Source organism: Bubalus kerabau, chromosome 4 (assembly GCF_029407905.1).
Source record: "Bubalus kerabau isolate K-KA32 ecotype Philippines breed swamp buffalo chromosome 4, PCC_UOA_SB_1v2, whole genome shotgun sequence".
Taxonomy (NCBI): domain Eukaryota; kingdom Metazoa; phylum Chordata; class Mammalia; order Artiodactyla; family Bovidae; genus Bubalus; species Bubalus kerabau.
The window spans coordinates 105,255,660-105,273,881 of record NC_073627.1 but is presented as its reverse complement, the minus strand read 5'-3'; the positions used below and the strand labels follow the sequence as shown (position 1 = coordinate 105,273,881).

Sequence of the window (18,222 nt, the reverse complement as noted above, 5' to 3'; positions counted from 1 at the left end):
TCCAACTATGGTTCTGCACTGTGCTGAGGTGCCTTCATGTAATTTTTTTAAACAAAATTTACAAAATAACTTTATAAAAGCTGTGTTCTTTATAAAAACCAGTAAATGATCTTCAAACAACAGAATGTGAATTTCTCTATTTAGCAATGAGAAAGTCAAGATCACCTTTTCAAACCTCATGCTTCGCTGAATCATAATAGGGAACATAGAAGGAAAGCAGTCTGTCTCCAGGTACTGATTCAGGAGGTAAACTCCAAGGAACACATCATGCTTGTCAGGAAGGAACACCCCTGGGCAAGAAATCTTAAAAAAAAAAAAAATAGAGAAAAGGGATTTGTTTTGTTTTGTTCTGTAAAGGCTCTATTTTCCCTAACCTCCCACGTCAAATCCCCCCCCACCTCCCCACCACCACCAACTCTCACCTTCTCTCATAGCACCACCACCCCCCCCCCCCCCCTCCTCCCCTTGCGCAAACTGGAAAATCCACTTTCCTCGCACATCTCCGCCAGGTGTCACAATCGTTCTCTCCCTGGCTCCTCTCCCCGCCCCTCCAGGATGGCAGTGCGGAAGCGGAAGAGGCTGCAAGGCTGAGAATCTTCTTCTTAGGCCGGCCAGGTACTGTGGTTCGGGCCGCTCGCCGCGATGCAGAGCCCACGAAGGAACGCCGAGGGACGCCCGCTGGGCACCTGCGACCCCAGCAGCAGCGGCAGTCCGGCCCATGGCGGCGGCAGCAGGTTCGAGTTCCAGTCCCTGCTCAGCAGCCGCGTGCCGGGCGCCGACCCCACCAGCGCCCGTCTCCGCGCGTCTGAGAGCCCAGTGCACCGCCGCGGTTCGTTCCCCTTGGCTGGGGCGGGCTCCTCTCAGGCGCTCCCGCCCCAGCTGCCGGAGGAGGACCGCATAGATCTGAACCCGTCCTTCCTGGGTATCGCCCTGCGCTCCCTACTGGCCATCGACCTGTGGCTGTCCAAGAAGCTGGGGGTGTGCGCGGGGGAGAGCTCGTCCTGGGGCAGCATGAGGCCCCTTATGAAATTGCTGGAGATCTCGGGACACGGCATCCCCTGGCTGCTCGGCACCCTCTACTGCCTGTCCAGGAGCGACAGCTGGGCAGGGCGCGAGGTGCTGATGAACCTGCTCTTCGCCCTGCTGTTGGACCTGCTATTGGTGTCCCTCATCAAGGGGCTGGTCCGCAGGCGCCGCCCAGCCCACAACCAGATGGACATGTTTTTCACTATTTCGGTGGACAAGTACTCCTTCCCTTCAGGCCATACCACCAGGGCCGCCCTTGTGTCGCGCTTCATCCTGAACCACCTTGTGCTGGCCATCCCACTGAGGGTGCTGGTGGTACTCTGGGCCTTCATCTTGGGTCTCTCCAGGGTCATGCTGGGGCGGCACAATGTCACCGACGTGGCTTTTGGCTTTTTTCTGGGCTACATGCAGTACAGCATCGTGGACTATTGCTGGCTTTCACCGCACACTGCTCCAGTCCTCTTTGTACTGTGGAACCAGCCGTGACACCATCTCTTTCACTGTGGCACCAGGACATCTGAAGGTTTCCACCCGTGATGATACTGACATAAACCAGCATTCATCATGCTTGCCCCTCTAAGGACATTTCAGGTTTCCTTTTGGGATTTCAAGTGACCTATCATCTTAATTGGAGAAGGCAATGGCAATGGGTTGCTAGGCTAGAGCACAGTGCTGACCATTACTGATCACAGCCATATTACAGAAAGCAAAAAAAAAAAAAAAATCCCTCTATTATATACTTATTAAATAACTCTTTATCGCTCCAGGAAAACTTTAAAGAAACCAAGTTGGAGTGATTATAATGTTGCTGCTTCTTAAAAGTTGACATCAGAAAATTTTGTAATCCTGTAAATCAAGATATCACCTGTAAATTGAACTTTGAAAAAAGGAAAGCAACTTCATTCTGTAAATATATACATGCAAATGAGCCACATCCTTATCCTTTTCCTGAGGTAGATTTTAAACAGTATTTTAAGAGTCTATGATATAGCATTAATCACTCAGCTGAGTCTGACTCATTGTGACCCCATGGGCTCACCAGGCTCCTTGGTCCATGAGATTCTTCAGGCAAGAATACTGGAGTGGGTTGCCTTTTCCTACTCCAGGGTATCTTCCTGACACAGGGATCGAACCTGCGTCTCCTGCATGGATAGGCGGATTCTTTACCACTGCGCCACATGGGAAGCAGAGGTAGATTTTAAGAGCCTATGACATAGGTTTTTCTAATTTATTCTCTGACAATATGTTACTATAGTTGGGGAGATTTCTTCTTAATCCTGATTTTCTTGGCAAGCTTTTTTAGTTTTGTGTCTTCCATCTTCACAGATTGAGTAGTGGAAATGAGAGATTACAGTACATATATTTCTCTTCTTTTCCTCTACCTCCTCGAAGATCTTTAAATAGGTATTTCCCACTACCCTAATATTATCCTTCTGCATTCAGAGAACAAGCCAAGAACTTACCTGAAGAAGAAATACTTAAAAGTGGGCATATCAACAGTGCTCATAGAAAGTAAAGATGGGCTTACTGCCTCGGGCTTAATTCTGTTGACCGCAAATAGCATGACAGGACAGGACAGAAAAGCAAAGTCACTGAGGAGGTCAGAGGAACTGAGTCTTGGAGGCAGGATCACCACATACTTTATCAGTGGACCAACATGGAAGGAGATGGGCCCTGCTGCCTACCATCTCTACTGAATAAAGAATAATGCTTCTTTATTGAGGTAATAAAATGGAGAAATAACTTCTTTGCAATGTAAGAGCATAAGCTTTCAAATATATACCACAAGGATGACCCTGTATATTAAAGCTTTTCATGTGGAATTCCATTTCTCTATATAAGCACACTTTAGGTAACAGTATTTAACTTGAAATTCATCAAGCAGAGCATACTGCTATACCAGGCATAAAGTATAACTCCAAGATTTTCTGTTTATATTGACTCTCACAATTAAAGTAGTTTATCCATGGTGCCGCCCCAATTCACAAAACCAAAGACCACCAAAGACAGGGTGGACTCTACTTATTATTCCTTGACTGGGAAAGACTGATGAGGGTGTGTGCTTTAAATGCTGCTATGCCTGAAAATGTGAACCTTTAAATTATCTATGGAATTGATGTCTTTAGATAATCTTAATAACCAACTATTTCATATTTAAAAATAGGTTGATGGCATTTGATCTATCATATAGACATACATATAGGAATCTGGAGAATGGCTGTGACAGGTAGGTTCTGACTAGGTGGAAGTGTGAATTTTCCAGTGTTTGAGGAACACTGAAAAAGGAATAGCTACTCTTCAATATAGAAATTATTTGCATTCTCACAACATCCTGAACACAGACTACCTCTTCACTTCTTGAATCAGCCAAACTCTGACACTCTAGGTGGTTTCCTTTATTTTTAGCCTTAACAGAGATACTTTAACTGCAGCAATCTTCAGCCCAGATATTTGGAAAAAAATATTTCCTCTTGCAGGATCCACAGGTCTGAATAATGGGAGGTCAAAGTTAGGCTCACCTTATTCCTGATTATTTTTTTGTAATTCCCTATCTTGACTGCCAGGGCCTGAGTTTGCTGGTTTTTAAAGCACAGGTCAATTCATCTGATTTTTTGGGGTGGGGGGGTGGGGGCGGGTGGAGAGTATACTAAGTACTACAGAGGGGGAAAAAAAAAACTGATTCTACTGTTAATTAATTGTACATTGATGAATTCCTTTTAAAAGTCAAAATAAAATTAACCAGTAATGTTGAATGAAGTGAGATGAAAACTTAATTTTTTTGCCTTGATGAGGAGCAAGACTGATTTACCACTCAGCTTCTCATGAATTCCTTCATCTTACTGAACAATTGTGAGAATTCACAACTGATATAGCACACTTGATATAGTCAGTCCTATTTGCTGTCAGCAAAGTGGTTCAAATCCAGGAAATTTCCATCTTTGTTTCAGAGCGGCACATAAGAGGAAATCACAGCACTTGTCACTTACATGGAGATCAGTCCTGGGTGTTCATTGGTAGGACTGATTTTGAAGCTGAAACTCCAATACTTTGGCCACCTGATGCAAAAAGCTGACTCATTTGAAAAGACCCTGATGCTGGGAAAGATTGAGGGCAGGAGGAGAAGGGGACGACAGAGGATGAGATGATTGGATGGCATCACCGACTCAATGGACATGGGTTTGGGTGAACTCCGGGAGTTGGTGATGGACAGGGAGACCTGCCATGCTGTGGTTCATGGGGTCGCAAAGAGTCGGACACAACTGAGCAACTGAACTGAACTGAACCAGATTTTCCATGGTTGTAAACTGTTGATCTTGGGCTTATAATCATATCCAGTAGAACAGTCCCTTATAGCTTTCAGGGAAAACCACATGACAGTCTGTCACCAACTACAGGATTGGAAAATGGAAGCTGAAATAAGGAATCAGTTCAGTTCAGTTGTTTAGTCGTGTCTGACTCTTTTCAACCCCATGGACAGCAGCATGCCAGGCTTCCCTATCCATCACCAACTCCGGAGCCCGCTCAAACTCATGTCCATCGAGTTGGTGATGCCATCTAACCATCTCATCCTCTGTCGTACCCTTCTCCTGCTTTCAATCTTTCCCAACATTAAGGTCTTTTCCGATGAGTCAGTTCTTCGCGTCAGATGGCCAAAGTATTGGAGTTTCAGCTTCAGCATCAGTCCTTCTAATGAATATTCAGGACTCATTTCCTTTAGGACGGACTGATTGGATCTCCTTGCAGTCCAAGGGACTCTCAAGAGTCTTCTCCAACACCACAGTTCAAAAGCATCAATTCTTCGGTGCTCAGCTTTCTTTATAGTCCAACTCTCACATCCAGACATGAATACTAGAAAAACCATAGCTTTGAGTATATGGACCTTTATCAGCAAAGTAATGTCTCTGCTTTTTAATATGCTGTCTAGGTTGACCATAGCTTTTCTTCCAAGGAGCAAGCGTCTTTTAATTTCATAGCTGCAGACACCATCTGCAGTGATTTTGGAGCCCAAGAAAAGAAAGTCTCTCACTGTTTCCATTGCTTCTCCATCTATTTGCCATGGAATGATGGGATGGATGCCGTGATCTTAGTTTTTTGAATGTTGAGTTTTAAGCCAAGTTTTTCACTCTCCTCTATCACTTTCATCAAGAGACTTTTTAGTTCCTCCTCACTTTCTGCCGTAAGGGTGGTGTCATCTGCATATCTGAGGTTATTGATATTTCTCCCAGCAATCTTGATTCCAGCTTGTGTTTCATCCAGCCTGGCATTTCTCATGATGTACTGTGCATAGAAGTTAAATAAGCAGGGTGACAATATACAGTCTTGACGTACTCCTTTCCCAATTTGGAACCAGTCTGTTGTTCCATGTCCGGTTCTAATTGTTGCTTCTTGACCTGCATACAGATTTCTCAGGAGGCAGGTAAAGTGGTCTGATATTTCCACTTCTTGAAGAATTGTCCACTGTTTGTTGTGATCTACACAGTCAAAGGCTTTGGCATAATCAATAAAGCAGTAGATGTTTTTCTGGAACTCGCTTGCTTTTTCTATGATCCAATGGATGTTGGCAATTTGATAATAAGGAATGACTTATTTGATAGTAAGGAATGCTAATAAGGCAATAAGGAATGACTGGCCCCAAAGAGGAAAAATGAAGTCACTCTGCCAGAGCACCTCACTTAAGCAGGATTCAGTGGATAATTATTAAAAAGTTATTGATTTATTTCCTTTTTGGAATTAGCAAGCCAGAACCATCTGTAGGGGAAGTAGCTTAGAAAAATTCTGACTGGTTTATAGAGGTGGCAAATTATCAGGACATGATGGGGCTTTTTGAGAGTAAAATCTTCCCTGGTTATTGAAAGGAGGGGCTTTTTAATCTTCTCAGAAATCTGTATCCCAGAAAATAAAACCCTTCTTGGGACTTAATACAAGGTTGTTTTAAATGAATAGAAAAATTTCACATAAAGCTAAGACAGAAGTTAGCTTGGGGTGGGGAAGGGACGGCAGTGGAAAGAGGCTGATCCGCATTAAAGGTTAGAAAGCCAGAAAGACCAATGTAAAAAATCTTAGGGACAGAGATTCAATTAATGATGTGTGTGGGGCGAGGAGTGGTGAAAAAGACCGGGAAAAAGAACCCCGAGGAAAGAGTGTGATTTGGGGCAAAGAGGGGACGTTCGTCGATCTCTCTTACCGCCCGGATCTGAAGTTCCACCACCACCTCCAAAGGCATAGTTCCCTACGTGGGTGAAAGGGCAGGAATGAAAAGATCCTTTTGTGCTGAGCCTTGGAGCGATTTTCTTAGTTTAACTCAATCCCTGGAGCAAATGTTCCCAGCAGTTTCCACAGACCCCCACCCCCTTGTAACCCCATCAGTCCCCCGCCCCCAGCCCAGGTCCCTCCCACCAGGACGGGTCTCACACGGCAGGAGCTGGAGCCAAGGCTTCCAGAAGGCAGAAGTGTCGCGTTGCCATGGACACTCAAACGCGCACCCTTCCGCCCTGGAATGCTCCAGAGGTCCCCACGCAGGCGCGCGAGCCTCCAGCGCTCTACTTGGAAGTCCTCGTCCCAACATCAGCTTCTCAGACTGCACGATGGCAGGAGGGCACGTCCCTGTGTACTGCCCCGGTCGCCTGATCAAGAGATGCGAAGAGTCGTAGTTTCCTTTCCGCCACTCTTTCATCAACTCTTTAGGGCCCCAATCACTAGGTTAAAATATTTACAGTGTCCATTCTAAAAGCTGAATGTGATCATAGTTCCCTTATGATTTAAAGCGCTGCCTGTTTTTAGTAGCTACACGACTGAGCGACTTCACTTTCACTTTTCACTTTCATGCATTGGAGAAGGAAATGGCAACCCACTCCAGTATTCTTGCCTGGAGAATCCCAAGGACGAGGGAGCCTGGTGGGCTGCCGTCTATGGGGTCGCACAGAGTCGGACACGACTGAAGCAACTTAGAAGCAGCAGCAGCAGCAGCATGACCCCCAAGCCCTGGAAATTCTGTAACAATTCCAATTAATATAGATGGGGCTTCCCTGGTGGCTCAGTGGTAAAGAATCTACCTGCAATGCAAGAGAGGCAAGAGACGCGGGTTCGATCCCTAGGTTAGAACTATCCCCTGGCAAAGGAAATAGCAACCCACTCCAATATTCTTACCTAGAGAATCCCACAGACAGAGGAGCCCGGTGGGCTACAGTTCATGGAGTCACAAAGAGTCTGACACAACCAAGCACAGCATACAGCACAGCAGAGGTACTCTCTTGCTTATGAAATGTTACCTCCTCATGTTTAGTTCAGAAAACATGGCCACCCACTGTCAATAAGAAATGAAACCCATGTTAACTGAAAATGCAAGGACAATTCTTAGAGAAGTTTAAAAGTTAGGTATCCTGTTTTAGTCACAATAGAAATATGTTTTCAGTCTCTCTGCTGTGGTTTAGTTAACTTAAAGCAAGCACTGAATTACATTATCTCCCAATCAGTAGTTACCATAGTTGCCAAAGCCAGGGTTACACTGTAAAAACCATCAGAGGTAGAAGGCAAGGCAAAGTTCTTAACCAGAAGAGGAAAAAGCATTTTTTTCCTATTCACTGTATTTAAGACAAAAAAAGAAGGAAAAGAGGAGGGGAGTGGCTGCTTCTAGCCAATCAAAAAAAAAAAAAAAATCTGGGAAGGTCAATACTCTCTCTAAAAAGCAAACAACAAAATGTATTGGAATTAGTCATTTATTACTAATATCTTACATTAGAGATTTACACAAATAGTAGAAATTTGAGTGTATAAAGATAACCTCAGACAAGAATTCAGTATTCATTTTGGTAACCCGAATGCCTTTCCCTAGGGAAAAACTCATTATGATGAACGAAAATGTATTGTGTCCGTATCCAGTCCTCAATGATCTGTCTGTCTGCATATGGAGAGGCACACCAGGGGGTACTTACAATATCTAGAGCACTGATTTGTCAGCTCACAACAGCTTGCTAGCACCCTTACTAATGCAGTTATATACAGGGGACAGGACCTGCCCTGACCCTCACAAGTACATCATCAACACCAATGCTAAGATATCAAGGAGATTGACAAACAAAACCTGAATATTAAATACATACATGGCTAGACATAATAGAAGGGAGGAATCAATCTTTCTTTCTTGAGAAAAATGCTAGGGTTGTGTATGGTAATTAAATTCACCCCCACAATAACTTTTTGAAGGAGGTATTATCCTTATTTACAGATGCAGAATCTGAGGCCAGACAGCCATTTGTCCAACATGACACAGTTGAAGGGAGGGAGGCACCCTTGAACCCAGACATGCCCTACCATGTCACTGCCCTTGCAACAATCTATTGATCCCAAGACACAATGTCCCATTCTATGCTCTTCCTAGCCCTTAACTGGACTCTTCTCGCTTAACTGAACTCTCCTTGATAAAACTGAAACCTCCTTGCTTGGCTTCCCCTTGCACAGCCCTTTTCTGGTTTCCCTCCAACTCTGTGGCCATTTTTCCTGTGTCTCTATTCATCCTTCTCTCCCAGGCTAAGCAGTGTTTCTGGTTCTTTCTTTTCCTCACTCTGTATTCTTTACCAAGGGTATCATCCGATGTAGGTATGGATTACCAAATGTACATAGATTTATACATCCCACCCAAGCTTCTCTTATGTTCTCCCAGACAAGGTAGAATCTATTACATATATATATGTGTGTGTAATACATATTACACATACTACATGTAACACATATTACATATATATGTATGTGTGCATGTGTATGTATGTGTATGTATGTGTGTATATATGTATGTTTTTGTTTCTCAGTCGCTAAGTCGTCTCCGACTCTTTGCAATCCCATGGACTGCAGCACGCTAGGCTACCCTGTCCTTCACAATCTTTTGGAGTTTGTTCTTCCTTTTGGTGTGTGTATGTGTGTATATATAAGGAAATGGCAACCCACTCCAGTATTCTTGCCTGGAGAATCCCATGGACAGAGGAGCCTGGCAGGCTACAGTCCAGAGGGTCTCAAGAGTTGGACACAATTTATCAACTAAACCACCTTTTTGGCAACTGCACCAACAGCAGTTTTCATTTGTTCCTGTGATTGTTGATTACTATTTGTCTCTGTGAACTGTCAGCTCTGCATGCCTAAGAGTTTATATCCTAAATACCTAACATAGTAGATGCTCAATAATGATCCTGATCAGATGTTAAGTACAGAGACGGTCAAGCCAGTCTATAGGGTTGAGAGTACATGCATAACAGGAGGGCCCACCACTACAGTGCAAACTAAATACGCAAAATGGGAAAGGACTGAGCACAGCTTCTTGTGCTAATCTGCCACAGGGGTATTTAATGAACTGACAGGAAATATTTACACTCGGTTCATTTTCCCCACCACAGTTACTTGAGGCACTCAGCTGCCAGAGAGATGCGTAAGTTGCTACATACACAATGCCTCTGGCACATATGGCCACCTCCACTTGGAGACCAAGCAAAACCATTGGACTGTCACCACTTACAGAGACTGGCTTTTACTAGATGTGTAGGCACCTGTGTAGGTGGCAGAACTGAACAACTCTTATTCCCAGAGTGTTTCTGCAGTGCATTCTGGTCAGCAGTGAAAACAGCATTGCAGAAATGACACATCAGTAATACATCCTACTCATATCGTGGCCACTGCCAAGAAAATGGTGCATGCCCCAGAGGGGAATTTTCCAAAGAGTTCATTTCAATGAGCAAGGAAGAAAAGTATGAGAGAGAATTATAGCTGAGATTTTCCTTTTATCTAAAATAATTTAACTATAGGACACTAAATTGTAAATATTTCTTTTCAAATAATGTAGGAAGGAGAATTAATATGAGGGAAGGAAACCGTTTTTTAAAAAGGTAAATACTAATGGCAGGAATGTCTGAAAATACATTCATATATTGTTGCTGCTGCTGCTGCTGTAGGAGTGTAAATACATAAAGCATGTTAATTTCCTATGACTACTAAAACAAACCACCACAACTTCATGACTTACAACAAGAAAAATGTATACTTTTTCATTTCGTGTGTCAGAAATCCAACACAGAGCTTTAAAAGCAAAATGTGAGGGCTTCATTCCTTGCCTTTTCAAGGCGGCTGCCTTCATTCCTTGACTCATAGCTCCCTTCCTTCATCTGCAAAGTGAGCAACATTGAACCAAGTCCTTTTCATCCTACCCTCTTTCTGGTTCCACTTTTAAGGACCTTTGCAACAATACAGGACCCACTATATAATCAAGGCCAATTTCCAAATTTTGAGGTCAGCATATTAGAAATCTTAATTCCATCTGCAAGTTGATCTGTCATGGAAGGTAACAATATTCCCAGGTTTCAGAGATTAGGACATGGATATCTTTGGGGCCATTATTCTATCACATATAACTTCTCTGGAAAGCAATTTGTTAATATCTATCAAAAGTTTTTACTTGACTCAGGAATCCTACTGCTATTAATAGGAATATATATATATGGGTATACATTCACAAGTATACAAAACATATGCTGCAACACTATTTGTAGTTAAAAAATACTGGAAACCATATAGAGGTTCATTAAGTATGGTCAATTAAATCAACTGTGGTTAAGCCTCAGTGGTGGCGGCACCGCACAGGAGCAGCCGAGAGGAGATACCCCACGTGCAAGGTCATGAGCGGCAGCCAAGAGGACATACCCCACGTCCAAATTCAGGAGCAGAGGTCATCAGGAGATACCCCATGTCCAAGGTCAGGAGCAGTGGCTTGCTGGAGCAGCCATGAAGAGAAACCCCACGTCCAAGGTAAGAGAAACCCAAGTAAGACGATAGGTGCTGAGAGAGGGCATCAGAGGGCAGACAGACTGAAACCACAATCACAGCCAACTGATCTGATCACACAGACCACAGCCTTGTCTAATTCAATGAAACTAAGCCATGCCATGTGGGGCCACACAAGACCGACGGGTCATGGTAGAGAGTTCTGACAGAATGTGGTTCACTGGAGAAGGGAATGGCAAATCACTTCAGTATTCTTGCCTTGAGAACCTCATGAACAGTATGAAAAGGCAAAAAGATACAACACTGAAAGATGAACTCCCCAGATCGGTAGGTGCCCAATATGCTACTGGAGATCAGTGGAGAAATAACTCCAGAAAGAATGAAGGGATGGAGCCAAAGCAAAAACAGCACCCAGTTGTGGATGTAACTGGTGATAGAAGCAAGGTCCAATGCTGTAAAGAGCAATATTGCATAGGAACCTGGAATGTTAGGTCCATGAATCAAGGCAAATTGGAAGTGGTCAAACAGGAGATGGCAAGAGTGAACATCAACATTCTAGGAATCAGAGAACTAAGATGGACTGGAATGGGTGAATTTAACTCAGATGACCATTATATCTACTACTGTGGGCAAGAATCCCTAAGAAGAAATGGAGTAGCCATCATAGTCAACAAAAGAGTCCAAAATGCAGTACTTGGATGCAATCTCAAAAACGACAGAATGATCTCTGTTCATTTTCAAGGAAAACCATTCAATATCACAGTAATCCAAGTCTATGCCCTGACTAGTAACGCTGAAGAAGCTGAAGTTGAACAGTTCTATGAAGACCTACAAGACCTTTTAGAACTAACACCCAAAAAAGATGTCCTCTTCATTATAGGGGCTGCTGCTGCTGTTAAGTCACTTCAGTCATGTCTGACTCTGTGCGACCCCACAGTCGGCAGCCCACCAGGCTCCGCCATCCCTGGGATTCTCCAGGCAAGAACACTGGAGTGGGTTGCCAATTTCCTTCTCCAATGCATGAAAGTGAAAAGTGAAAGCGAAGTCGCTCAATAAGTGTCTGACTCTTCATGACCCCATGGACTACAGCCTACCAGGCTCCTCCGTCCATGGGATTTTCCAGGCAAGAGTACTGGAGTGGGTTATCATTGCCTTCTCCGTCATTATAGGGGATTGGAATGCAAAAGCAGGAAGTCAAGAAACACCTGGAGTAACAGGCAAATTGGGCCTTGGAGTATGGAATGAAGCAGGGCAAAGGCTAATAGAGTTTTGCAAAGAGAACGCACCGGTCATAGCAAACACCCTCTTCCAACAACACAAGAGAAGACTCTATACATGGACATCACCAGATGGTCAACACCGAAATCAGACTGATTATATTCTTTGCAGCCAAAGATGGAGAAGCTCTATACAGTCAGCAAAAACAAGACCAGGAGCTGACTGTGGCTCAGACCATGAACTCCTTATTGCCAAATTCAGACTTAAATTGAAGAAAGTAGGGAAAACCACTAGACCATTCAGGTATGAACTAAATCAAATCCCTTATGATTATACAGTGGAAGTGAGACAGATTTAAGGCACTAGAGCTGATAGACAGAGTGCCTGATGAACTATGGACAGAGGTTCGTGACATAGTACAGGAGACAAGGATCAAGACCATCCCCAAGAAAAAGAAATGCAGAAAAGCATAATGGCTGTCTGAGGAGGCCTTACAAATAGCTGTGAAAAGAAGAGAAGCGAAAAGCAAAGGAGAAAAGGAAAGATATACCCATTTGAATGCAGAGTTCCAAAGAATAGCAAGGAGAGATAAAGCCTTCCTCAGCGATCAATGCAAAGAAACAGAGGAAAACAATAGAATGGGAAAGACTAGAGATCTCGTCAAGAAAATTAGAGATACCAAGGGAATATTTCATGCAAATATGGGCACAATAAAGGACACAAATGGTATGGACCTAACAGAAGCAGAAGCTATTAAGAAGAGGTGGCAGGGATACATATAAGAACTGTACAAAAAAGATCTTCACGACCCAGATAATCATGGTGGTAAGATCACTCACCTAGAGCCAGACATCCTGGAATGTGAAGTCAAGTGGGCCTTAGGAAGCATCACTACAAACAAAGCTAGTGGAGGTGATGGAATTCCAGTTGAGCTATTTCAAATCTTAAAAGATGATGCTGTGAAAGTGCTGCACTCAATATGCCAGCAAATTTGGAAAATTCAGCAGTGGCCACAGGACTGGAAAAGTTCCGTTTTCATTCCAATCCCAAAGAAAGGCAATGCCAAAGAATGCTCAAACTACCACACAATTGCACTCATCTCACATGCTAGTGAAGTAATGCTCAAAATTCTCCAAGCCAGGCTTCAGCAATACATGAACCATGAACTTCCAGATGTTCAAGCTGGTTTTAGAAAAGGCAGAGGAACCAGAGATCAAATTGCCAACATCTGCTGGATCATCGAAAAAGCAAGAGAGTTCTAGGAAAACATATATTTCTGCTTTATTGACTATCCCAAAGCCTTTGACTATGTGTATCACAGTAAACTGTGGAAAATTCTGATAGAGATGGGAATACCAGACCACCTGACCTGTCTCTTGAAAAACCTGTATGCAGGTCAGGAAGTAACAGTTAGAACTGGACATGGAACAACAGACTGGTTCCAAATAGGAAAAGGAGTACATCAAGGCTGTATATTGTCATCCTGCTTATTTAACTTATATGCAGAGTACATCATGAGAAACACTGGGCTGGAAGAAGCACAAACTGGAATCAAGTCTGCTGGGAGAAATATCAATAACCTCAGATATGCAGATGATACCACCCTTATGGCAGAAAGTGAAGACGGACTAAAGAGCTCTTGATGAGAGTGAAAGAGGAGAGTGAAAAAGTTGGCTTAAAGCTCAACATTCAGAAAATTAAGATCATGGCATCCGGTCCCATCACTTCATGGGAAATAGATGGGGAAACAGTGGAAACAGTGGCTGACTTTATTTTTCTAGGCTCCAAAATCACTGCAGATGATGATTGAAGCCTTAAAATTAAAAGACATTTACTCCTTGGAAGGAAAGTTATGACCAATCTAGACAGCATATTAAAAAGCAGAGACATTACTTTGCCAACAAAGGTCCATCTAGTCAAGGCTATGGTTTTTCCAGTGGTCATGTATGGATGTGAGAGTTGGACTATAAAGAGGGCTGAGCGCAGAAAAATTGATGCTTTCGAACTGTGGTGTTGGAGAAGACTCTTGAGAGTCCCTTGGACTGCAAGGAGATCCAACCAGTCCATCCTAAAGGAGATCAGTGCTGGGTGTTCATTGGAAGGACTGATGTTGAAGCTGAATCCAATACTTTGGCCACTTGATGCAAAGAGCTGACTCATTAGAAAAGACCCTAATGCTGGGAAAGATTGAGGCAGGAGGAGAAGGGGACAACAGAGGATGAGATGGTTGGATGGCATCACCGACTCAATGGACATGAGTTTGGGTAAACTCCGGGAGTTGGTGATGGACAGGGAGGCCTGGCATAATGCGGTTCTTGGGGTTGCAAAGAGTCGGACATGACTGTGCGACTGAACTGACTGATGGTTAAGCATCAAGATGGAACAGTATGCAACATGTGAAAATAATAAAGCAAACCTGCAAGTCCCAGCAGTAAAAACGCTAACATATAAGACTAAGAGGGGAAAAAAAAAAAGCATGGAACAAAAATGTGTAAAGTGTGCTGCCATTTGGAAGACATAGAGAATATGACGTGTACATATGTGCTAAGAATATTTCTAAAGGAAAATCTAGAAACTACTAATGGTGGTTGTCTCTGGGAAAGAACCTAGAATAGAGAGAGAGAAAATTCACTTTTCATTGAATAGCCTAAGGTACTTTTCAAATAATTTTGCAAAATATTTGCATTATCTAGTCTGAAAAGGAAAACAAAGTAAAACAAGTAGAGGGCCCTTTCTGGTGGATCAATGGTAAAGAATCCTCCTGCCAAAGCAAGAGACAGGTGTTGAACCCCCGGTCGGGGAAGATCCCGCATGCCATGCAGCAACTAATACGTTGTGTGCCACAATTACTGAGCCTGTGCTCTAGAGCCCGGGAACTGCAACTACTGAAGCCTGCGTACTCCAGAGCTTGTGCTCTGCAACAAGAGAAGCTACTGCAGTGAGAAGCCCACACCCTGAAACAAAATAGCCCCTACTTACCACAACTAGAGAAAAGCCCATGCAGCAACAAAGACCCAGCAAAGCCATAATAAATAAATAAACAAGTAGAAAATATAAAACAACAGAAAGGATAAATATGGGATAATAGGAAGGACCAGGAGCTGGCTTCTTCAGCACTGGGGCTCCATCTTGTATACTGCATGCTGTGAGAATACGTATGCAAGTGTGTCTGCTTTTGCTTCCAGGGTATCTTACCTTGTGATCCCTGGCTGTCTAGGGATTCTAAAGCCCCTGAAATGATAAGCAACTTTTTATGTACATGCATAGTTGCATTTTCTGGGAAAAGACCCTGTAATTGTCACTGGGCCACCCATGTTACCTGATAAACAGCAGATAAGGAAAGTGGAGCTCTTCTCTCCATCACATTCATGCCCACTTATTAGAGCCAGTTGTCTCTACAAGGGCAGTGTATTCAATAAAAAGTGAGAAAGATCTTCAGTGTCCTGTCCTAGGCCATTAGTTTATGTCTGGACTCAGACAACATTTGTTAGACTCTAGAATCTTTTATTGGAGAAAGCAATGGCAACCCACTCCAGTGTTCTTGCCTGGAGAATCCCAGGGATGGCAGAGCCTGGTGGGCTGCCGTCTCTGGGGTCGCACCGAGTCGACACGACTGAAGCGACTTAGCAGCAGTAGCAGCAGAATCTTTTATGCCAGTGAATTCTTCATTAGCCAATGTGAATAATACCAGCAAATTGAGTTTCCAAAGTGAGTTGTTCATTTGGATTTGTGAGAAATGCCTTCATGGCAGGGGGTGGGGGAGGGGAGGAACCTCAAGTACCTAAAACAATCTGGATTATTTCAGCAATAACACAATGCCAGATTACTGATTTTTTTTTTTTAAGTGCAGGCCCAGCTTCAAGATTCAGGAACTAATTTTTGTTTTAATGTTTCTCCTTCTTCAAGGAATTTCTCTGAAATATTTTTAACAGTTTCTTACAGTCTGATATATACATGAGAAAAGTTTACCTTTCTGGCTTTTACTATAAATATATAAAAGAGCTCAGTGAGCAATGTTGGGCTCTTTCCTTGGTTCTCATAAACTGCATAAAGATGAAGCTTATACATACATATATTATAAAAATCTTAAAATCACATCCTTTTGGGGAACTTCATATTAGAGGGATCAGGCTGTCACCATATGAACCCAATGATCAATCTTAACCTCACTAAAGGTGACATCACATGTCTTCTTCCTATGCGATTCATAGGAAGCACTTTTGACAAGAAAGGGGAAGTTGAATACAATTAAGACTCCAGAGCTGCAGGACATAGTAAGGTAGCCACATATGGCTATTTAAATTTAAATTAACTTAAACTAAATAAAAATTAAAATTCAGTTCCTTACTCACACTAGTCCCCTCTAAAGTGCTCAATAGCCACAATGGCGAGTGGCTACTATATTGGATAGTGCAAGTAGAATATTCCTATAATCACAGAAACTTCTATTGAGCAGTGTTGCTCTAGAGCTAACTTCACTTCACAGAGGATAGAGAATCATGTTAATGACATCACAAGAAAGCAAAACATGTATCTAGAATGTGAAACATCCCATAAGACAACTAACCCAGTTAACCTGCAAGAAGTCAATAATATTAAAAAAAAAAAAAGAAGTGGGGAGGAGAAATGCTCTAGATTAAAAGATACAAGCTCTGGCAACCAAATGCAATATGTGGACTCTGTTGGAACACTGTTTAGACAAATCAACTTAAATCGAATATTTAACACTTTTGGGGAAATTTAACTATAGCTATAATACCAAGAAATTAATTAATCAAAATTAATTTTGATAGGTATGATAATGTCCCTTTGTTTATGGAAGCCAAATATCAACACTGTTTAGAGATGAATATTAAAGTATGTAGCAGAAAAGATCTCATGTCTAAGGCTTTGTTTCCAACTACTACTGCTGCTAAGTCGCTTCAGTCGTGTCCGACTCTGTGCAACCCCATAGACAGCAGCCCCCCAGGCCCCGCCATCCCTGGGATTCTCCAGGCAAGAATACTGGAGTGGGTTGCCATTTCCTCTTCCAATGCATGAAAGTGAAAAGTGAAAGTGAAGTCGCTAAGTCGTGTCTGACTCTTAGCGACCCCATGGACTGCAGCCTACCAGGCTCCTCCGTCCATGGGATTTTCCAGGCAAGAGTACTGGAGTGGGGTGCCATTTCCTTCTCCTTTGTTTCCAAATACTCCCACAAATGAATAAAATGAATAAAGGAAATGTAGCAAAATATTGATAATTGTTAACCCAGTGATGGATATAAGGAATATACTATAATTCTATACTTTTGTGTACTTAAAAATATTCATAGTAACAATTTAAAAATCTTTAACATACACTTAAATAGGAAAAGTAATCATATCTTTATGTAACTTTCATTGTCTTAATATAGCACATCAAAAGAGGATTCTTGGTGGCATCATTATGAATTCCCTTCAAACAGAAGTCTTGCTGTTGGTCACTAAATCTGTCTGACTCTTTTGCATCCCCATGGACTGTAGCCCACCAGGCTCCTCTGTCCATGGCATTTCTCAGGCTAGAATACTGGGGAGTGGGTTGCCATTTCCTTCTCCAGGGAGATCTTCCCAATTCAGGGATCAAACCTGTGTCTCCTGCACTGCCAGGCAGATTCTTTACCAATAAGCCACCAGGGAAGCCCAACAGAAGTCTTACATAAACTCAAAGAGAAAACATGATGGATCTATTTACCTTAATTTCAGATAACATAAGAAAATTATTGTGGTGTGTAGTACTTTATAAGTAATTTAAAACAGAAGTAATGCGTTAAAAAGAACCATACTCTCTGTATGAATAGCCAAAAGAGAGGGTGGCAATTTGAGTATTTCTTTAAGCATCAGTTCAGTTCACTTCAGTTCAGTCGCTCAGTCGTGTCCGACTCTTTGCGACCCCATGAATCGCAGCACGCCAGGCCTCCCTGTCCATCACCAACTCCCGGAGTTCACCCAGACTCACGTCCTTGAGTCTGTAATGCCATCCAGCCATCTCATCCTCTGTCGTCCCCTTCTCCTCTTGCCCCCAATCCCTCCCAGCATCAGAGTCTTTTCCAATGAGTCAACTCTTCGCATGAGGTGGCCAAAGTACTGGAGTTTCAGCTTTAGCATCATTCCTTCCAAAGAAATCCCAGGGCTGATCTCCTTCAGAATGGACTGGTTGGATCTCCTTGCAGTCCAAGGGACTCTCAAGAGTCTTCTCCAA

At 42.9% G+C, this 18,222-nt stretch overlaps 2 protein-coding genes across 2 annotated transcripts in view; one reads left to right on the top strand and one right to left on the bottom strand.

The window, feature by feature from the left end:
- Positions 1–6,250, bottom strand: part of SPATA6L (spermatogenesis associated 6 like) — a 67,224-nt gene extending 60,974 nt beyond the window's left edge. Inside the window, exons 1-2 of the mRNA XM_055578182.1 lie at positions 6,212–6,250; positions 166–303 (exon numbers count right to left, since the gene is read on the bottom strand). Coding sequence (XP_055434157.1) covers positions 166–303; positions 6,212–6,250 — 177 coding nt within the window. The remainder of the gene's footprint in view (positions 1–165; positions 304–6,211) is intronic.
- PLPP6 (phospholipid phosphatase 6) lies at positions 617–3,011 on the top strand. The gene has a single exon (XM_055578183.1). It carries the CDS (start codon positions 643–645, stop codon positions 1,510–1,512), a length of 870 nt encoding a protein of 289 aa, XP_055434158.1. The 5' UTR covers positions 617–642; the 3' UTR covers positions 1,513–3,011.
- Positions 6,251–18,222: the final 11,972 nt, after the last annotated feature.

Excerpts from the sequence above, each read along its gene's own strand:
- PLPP6 (XM_055578183.1), top strand. The coding sequence starts at position 643 with ATGCAGAGCCCACGAAGGAACGCCGAGGGACGCCCGCTGGGCACCTGC.